Genomic DNA, 7,668 nt, shown 5'->3' with positions numbered 1-7,668 from the left:
ACACACACACACACACACACACACACACACACATACACACACACGCACGCACACACACACACACACATGCACACACACATACACACACAAATATATACATACACACACTCACACTCACGCACGCACGCACTCACACACACACACGCACTCATACACACACACACACACACGCACACACACATACGTACACACACACAACCACACAACCACACACGCACACACAACTCCCCCCCCACACACACTCTCTCTCTCACTCTCTGCCTCTCTCTCACACACACACACACACAGTCACAGTCACAGTCACAAAGATACACACAATAACACACTCACACACACACACAGTCACAGTCACAAAGACACGCACACATACACACAATAACACACTCACACACGCTCGGCTGGGATCCACACTTTTGAGAGTGTGGTCATTTGAGACTGGGACACAGACACAATAACACACATACACACACACACACACACACACACACACAGAGACACAAACACACACACACACACTTACACACACAGACATACACACTCACACACATATACACAGACACACAGACACACACACACCCCCCCACACACACGCACGCACGCTCACACACACACACACACACACACACACACACACACACACACACATATGTCATTCGTTGCAAAGGGGTGAGATGATGTCAGATTTCCTGAGTTTGCGCTAGAAGAAATCCGAGGCACAATGCCAAGACTCGGACATCATCAAGGAAATGATGTGCAGCGGTTCGAAAGAAAATTGAAAAAAAGCTTAAACTGGGTATATTGCATTGAGATAATTGGGGTGTGCACGTTAAAGATCCCACGATTGACAAAAGGGTCTTTCCTGGCAAAATTGTATAGGCATAGATAAAAATGTCCACCAAATACCCGTGTGACTTGGAATAAAGGCCGTGAAAGGTGAATGCTCGCCCTAATAGGCGTGAGGTTTGCTGGCCGATGTGAATGCGTGATATATTGTGTAAAAGATTCCATCTCACACGGCAGAAATTAATATGTAAAGCGCTTAGAGAACGTCAAGCGCTATATAAATCTCCCCATACAATAAAATAATACGATTATATAATATAAACACAGCGTTCAATGATTTGGCCCTGCACGCAGGAATGTAATGTTGTCTGTCTTTGTCAAAGACTATAGATATAACATCTTCTTCCACGAGCGAAATCAAATCAGTTGCTGAATTACGTATTAAAAAGGAAAAAAAGTCGATAGATATATGGAAAAGCTTTTTCGTTCGAACATTGATTGCGTGCAACTCCTGATTTATTTTTCGGGGCAAAAATAGTTTATCTTTGAGCATGTTGTGTTTAATGACTTCTTTTCAAACGTATGCTAGAATAGGTTATGGTCACAAACTTTGAAAGTTCTTTGAAATTCAAAGAGAACATGGATTGCAATTACTGATACCATTTGTTGGAGGAAAAAAAGCAACAAACTATTCGCGAAGCCTATAGCAAAGTATCTGTAATTACTTCTTTTCAACCGTGTGATCCATTCAGCATCATCAGCTTTATTGAAGTAGGCCTAGCAACGTCATTCGGTGCTATGCTGGTGCTGTCGTACGTTTCTCGAGTCAGCGTGAATTTCGTGTTGTTTTTCCGTGATTTCCGTGATTTGTGTCCTACGTACGTGTCAGCTCTCGGTCAGCCGGTCCCCTGCTGTTGACAGAATTATCAACAATTTGTCCAAATTCACACAGACATAATTCTATTATTGTGCGTTTTTTTTGTTCTAAAAAAGCTTATTAACAGTTCATCCTTTTTATTATTAGTTATATGATTACATTATTGTTTATTCCCTCCAGTTCATAGAACTATCATTAATTCGTCATAATTCATATTTCTGTTCATATAACTATCAACTACTCTTCATCATTCAAGATCAATCAAGATTATTAACAGCTATCGCGTTTTTAGCGTGGCGATAGGGTCGGATACTTTAACGAGAACAGGTATACGTATTGTACACGTTAGAGTCAAAATATCCGACCCTATCGCCACGCTGAAAACACGATAGCGTTTATATTGCTATGGAGTTATTAACTTGCAAAATGTTAGTTTTGGCTTCGATGCGGTTGGTTTCTGACGAGAGCAGACGAACTTTCTTTGCGCATGTGTATTGCGCATAACACTACTGCCCCCTCGTAGAAAGGAAAAACACCTACATGAAGTGCAACTACATGAAATACATCCACTTTTGGTACGCAAAAGTATGCATAAAAATACGCAATATTTTTCAATTATTTAGGGTCTATAGTTGTTTTTTTATAATTGGCTCGGATATTTGGTCCACTATTGAAATCTTCTTCTTCTACCTTTCTATCAATTAAGGAGCAAAACAAACCGCCCCTCATAGCAACTTCTGTGGACAAATTAGGACTTTGTTTACTCAATGTTAAAAAACTGTGTTAGACTACCATAAGAGATAAACACTCTCTGAATTCCATGCAACCAATGGATCCGCTAGGCCTAGGAGTAATTGGTACCAATTCCCACTGACACGTTCCTTGTCAGATGTTTACTTGACCAAAACATATTTTGCTAAGCGTCAAACGAAAACTTGGGTCAAAATGTAACAAACCTAAGAAAACTGGTTTGGGAATTGATGCCAAGAAGGGTAGATTCTTTAAAAACATTGACAGCGATATTGTTCTCAATATCCCTTGTGTGTGCGTGCGTGTGTGTGTATGTGTGTGTGTGTGTGTGTGTGTGTGTGTGTGTGTGTGTGTATGTGTGTGGGTGTGTGTGTGTGTGAGTGTGTGTGTGTATGTGTGTCAGTGTGTGTGTGTGTGTATGTGTGTGTGTGGGTGAGTGTGTGTGTGTCGGTGTGTGTGTGTATGTGTGTGAGTGTGTGAGTGTGTGTGTGAGTGTGTGTATATGTGTGTATGTACGTATGTGCATGTGTGTGTGTGTGTGTGCGCGCGCGTGTGTGTGTATGTGAGTGTGTGTGTGTGTGTGTGTGTGAGTGTGTGTGTGTGTGTGTGTGTGTGTGTGTGAGAGTGTGTGTGTGAGTGTGTGTTTTTAATAGAAATTGTCCGACACTTAAACATCAGCCATAACAACCTTAACCTCTCCTTCTCAACTCCACATTCTTTTGTTGCCTTTGAGAAAATTGTTGGCTTGGACTTGATGTCAAAGACTTATTGTTGCTAACATATTGTTGATGCATGTCAAACACTTACAGTGCAGTTGGAGTGAAACTGGGCATATGGCATCAAACGTGCCAATCAAGCAGCAAAACAATGTCCGTGTATGCATGTCAAACACTTACTGTGCAGTTGGAGTGAAACTGGGCATATGGCATCAAACGTGCCAATCAAGCAGCAAAACAATGTCCGTGTATGCATGTCAAACACTTACAGTGCAGTTGGAGTGAAACTGGGCATATGGCATCAAACGTGCCAATTAAGCAGCAAAACAATGTCCGTGTATGCATGTCAAACACTTACAGTGCAGTTGGAGTGAAACTGGGCATATGGCATCAAACGTGCCAATCAAGCAGCAAAACTATGTCCGTGTATGCATGTCAAACACTTACAGTGCAGTTGGAGTGAAACTGGGCATATGGCATCAAACGTACCAATCAAGCAGCAAAACAATGTCCGTGTATTCATGTCAAACACTTACAGTGCAGTTGGAGTGAAACTGGGCATATGGCATCAAGCGTGCCAATTAAGCAGCGAAACAATGTCCGTGTATGCATGTCAAACACTTACAGTGCAGTTGGAGTGAAACTGGGCATATGGCATCAAGCGTGCCAATCAAGCAGCGAAACAATGTCCGTGTATGCATGTCAAACACTTACAGTGCAGTTGGAGTGAAACTGGGCATATGGCATCAAACGTGCCAATTAAGCAGCAAAACAATGTCCGTGTATGCATGTCAAACACTTACAGTGCAGTTGGAGTGAAACTGGGCATATGGCATCAAACGTGCCAATCAAGCAGCAAAACTATGTCCGTGTATGCATGTCAAACACTTACAGTGCAGTTGGAGTGAAACTGGGCATATGGCATCAAACGTGCCAATCAAGCAGCAAAACAATGTCCGTGTATGCATGTCAAACACTTACAGTGCAGTTGGAGTGAAACTGGGCATATGGCATCAAGCGTGCCAATTAAGCAGCGAAACAATGTCCGTGATGCAACTAAGGTACACGGCAAACTTACTGTTCGATCGATGTTTATTGTGTTCGTCAAGGAGACATGTAAGATTGCCACTGTCAGGTGGTGCGTCGTCATACGAATTTCGTGGATGATAGTCAGTCTTACGAAGATCAAAACGGTCAGACTAGTAATATGAGAAGGTGATCCAGCAGCAGCAGCTTCGCTACTACAACCACCACCACCATCACCAGTATTCGGCAAAATATCAGCTGAATTAGCGCCTGCAACAAAAACAACAACGTCAACGCCTGAAACAACAACAACAACAACAACAACAACGACAACGACAACAACAACAACAGCAGCTGCCAAAAAGCCAGTACCAGAAGCAAGAATCACTTTAACTACAAAAACACCTGCAGAAACAAAACCCATCCAATCTCCTATGGTAAAGAACAACATGATGGCAGTCAGGGTTACACTCTTCGCTTCGTTCCTTGTCATTATCTCTTGTCTCATTCCATGTCTCAAGGCTGCGAATTTTCGAACGACTCATTTCGAAGACGTGGGATTTCACGATCATGTCTACGCTGCCCCGTTTCTGTTCGAACGAAACACGCGCCACCTGTTCCGCTGTGGAAGGCAGTGCTCTCAGAACAACGCCTGCAAGGTCTTTGCTTTCTACAGGGTCCATGGTTCGAGTCCTTACTCCTGTCGTGGATATGATGTGGAGCTTAACGACTTGCTGTCGTTCCCGAGAGAGTTTGTTCTGCAGGCGTCGACGTTTGAACGAGGTGAGATTTTGTGTGTGTGTGTGTGTGTGTGTGTGTGTGTGTGTGTGTGTGTGTGTGTGTGTGTGTGTGTGTGTGTGTGTGTGTGTGTGTGTGTGTCTGTGTGTGTGTGTGTGTGTGTGTGTGTGTGTGTGTGTTTGATGAATATGTGTGTTGTCTTTATGCAGCATGCAATGGTGATGCAAAGATATCAGAGATAGACAGACAGTCATGCAGACAGACATGCAGGCAGATAGGCAGATCCACAGCCACACACACATACACACACACACACACACACACACACACACACACACACACACACACACACACACACACACATACACTCATACACACACACACACACATACACACACATACACATATACACACATACACACATACACACACCCACACAAACACGCACACTCACACACACACTCACACACACACACACACACACACACACACACACACTCATACTTATTATTTCTTCTTCTGTGTCTTGTAGTAACGGAACCAGCACAAGCGTCTACCACTACCGCGACCACTACGCCACCACCTCCTGAGACAGGGGGAGGGGGAGTGGGACAAAGTTGATGTCTTTTCCCCCTTTCCTACGTCATGTCTTATGCTTTGGATGGTGGACATTGTAGAGGATAACGAGTGGCAAAGCCGTCAAAGATCAGCAACAACAGCAACAACAAGAATGTCATCATCAAAACATCTTGCACTTGATCTCAAGTTTTCAGACTCAGACGGATCAGAAACGGAGCTTGATATTATTGAATAGACTTTTTTTTCAGGAAATAAGATTGTTGGCTTTTTTGTTGTTGTTAAGCTGCAAAAGAGTTGCGCCCATTTAAACGCTAAGGCAAAACACTGACTGATTCGCTGAGCCAAAGCGACATTCTGCTATACTAGGCCTCCCAGTGTATTGTCTTTCTCGCGCTTACAAAAATATGCCAAGGACAGTCAACGATAGCTTCTCTGCAGTATTAATGGTTGTTAATGCTTTGGCAACTGAGCCATACATACATTGACAATCTATTAAAAGCTAAGTTAGTGAACACGCGCGTGTCCGTTGACAATACAGAGAAGCGATCTTTGGCGGCATTGAATGTTTAAAGGCACACTCCAGTGAAAACAATTCGGCTGACCATCTTAGATCTAGCCAGGCCACCCCTCCACGTGGACACATACCACAATCAACAGTCCGGGTGCTCTCTGAGCAGAGTGGGATTGTTTTGATGAATTATTTTCTTAAAAGCCACTAAATGCAATCTGCGAAATTATTTTTTTTTAAATCCCACTTAGCACAAACAGCAACCAGACGGTTAATTTGTGGTATGTGTCCAAGTGGAGGGATGTTCTTAAAACATGCAAATCCCCGGCCAGATCTGAGATGGTGAGCCGGGCCAGATCTGAGATGGTGAGCCGGCCAGATCTGAGATGGTGAGCCGGCCAGATCTGAGATGGTGAGCCGGGCCAGATCTAAGATGGTGAGCCGGGCCAGATCTGAGATGCTGAGCCCGGCCAGATCTGAGATGCTGAGCCGGGCCAGATCTGAGATGGTGAGCCGGGCCAGATCTGAGATGGTGAGCCGGGCCAGATCTGAGATGGTGAGCCGGGCCAGATCTGAGATGCTGAGCCGGGCCAGATCTGAGATGGTGAGCCGGGGCAGATCTGAGATGGTGAGCCGGGCCAGATCTGAGATGGTGAGCCGGGCCAGATCTGAGATGGTGAGCCGGGCCAGATCTGAGATGGTGAGCCGGGGCAGATCTGAGATGGTGAGCCGGGCCAGATCTGAGATGGTGAGCCGGGCCAGATCTGAGATGGTGAGCCGGGCCAGATCTGAGATGGTGAGCCGGGCCTGATCTGAGATGGTGAGCCGGGCCTGACCTGAGATGGTGAGCCGGGCCAGATCTGAGATGGTGAGCCGGCCAGATCTGAGATGGTGAGCCGGCCAGATCTGAGATGGTGAGCCGGGCCAGATCTGAGATGGTGAGCCGGGCCAGATCTGAGATGGTGAGCCGGGCCAGATCTAAGATGGTGAGCCGGGCCAGATCTGAGATGGTGAGCCGGCCTGCGTTCACGAGAAGGAGTGTGCCTTTAATCACCGATGTGCATGTTTTAAAGATGCAGTGCAGGAGTCACAGCATTGCCAAAGAGACTTCTTTTTCTTCTTCTGCGTTCGATATTTATGGCCGTCATATCGTCAGGCCGGTGGCTGCCATGAAGTCCGCAGTCTTCACTGAGCAGTTCGGCAGCGGGTCCCCAGAGCTTGGAGAGACGATTTGTCTTGTCGTCGCAGATTACGGTAGAAACAGTCAAAAGCTTTAGAAAACTTCCTCATAGATAACTATACCTTTAGTGTTGCCAGCTAAACGACACTTTATGCGGTTTGTCAGTTCGCATCTCCCGCCTAAATTAATTAAAATTTCCCGTCATCACGTTGTGGGGCTTAAGTATGTGCGCTGCGTGCCAAAGACTAAGTGGACTCACATACCATCTTTTACAATTTTCTTACGTAATCAAACACAATGTCTTGACGTAAAGTACCCAAGATCGCCGAGACGTCCACGGTGGATGTTCACGTGGGGGACCTGATGTGAGCCTCATCGAGGACCACCTTGTCCTACCCGGACAATGATGAACATGATTTCGTAAAAAACTGCAGTTTTCGACTCCTTGCATAAAGGTCAATGAAACGTGGTATAATTTTAAATGGATATATGCCCGAGACATGACTGAAAA

The 7,668-nt window shown here is 45.0% G+C and overlaps 1 protein-coding gene across 1 annotated transcript in view; it reads left to right on the top strand.

Annotated features, from left to right (window-relative positions):
- Window positions 1-4,604: 4,604 nt before the first annotated feature.
- LOC138974568 (mucin-2-like) overlaps window positions 4,605-7,668 on the top strand; it is an 11,459-nt gene continuing 8,395 nt past the window's right edge. The window contains exon 1 of the mRNA XM_070347287.1: window positions 4,605-4,935. Coding sequence (XP_070203388.1) covers window positions 4,605-4,935 — 331 coding nt within the window. The remainder of the gene's footprint in view (window positions 4,936-7,668) is intronic.

Source organism: Littorina saxatilis, linkage group LG8 (genome assembly GCF_037325665.1).
Source record: "Littorina saxatilis isolate snail1 linkage group LG8, US_GU_Lsax_2.0, whole genome shotgun sequence".
In the NCBI taxonomy this organism is placed as follows: Eukaryota; Metazoa; Mollusca; class Gastropoda; order Littorinimorpha; family Littorinidae; genus Littorina; species Littorina saxatilis.
Note: the sequence above shows the minus strand (reverse complement) of the source record. Positions and strands in the feature narration are given on the sequence as shown.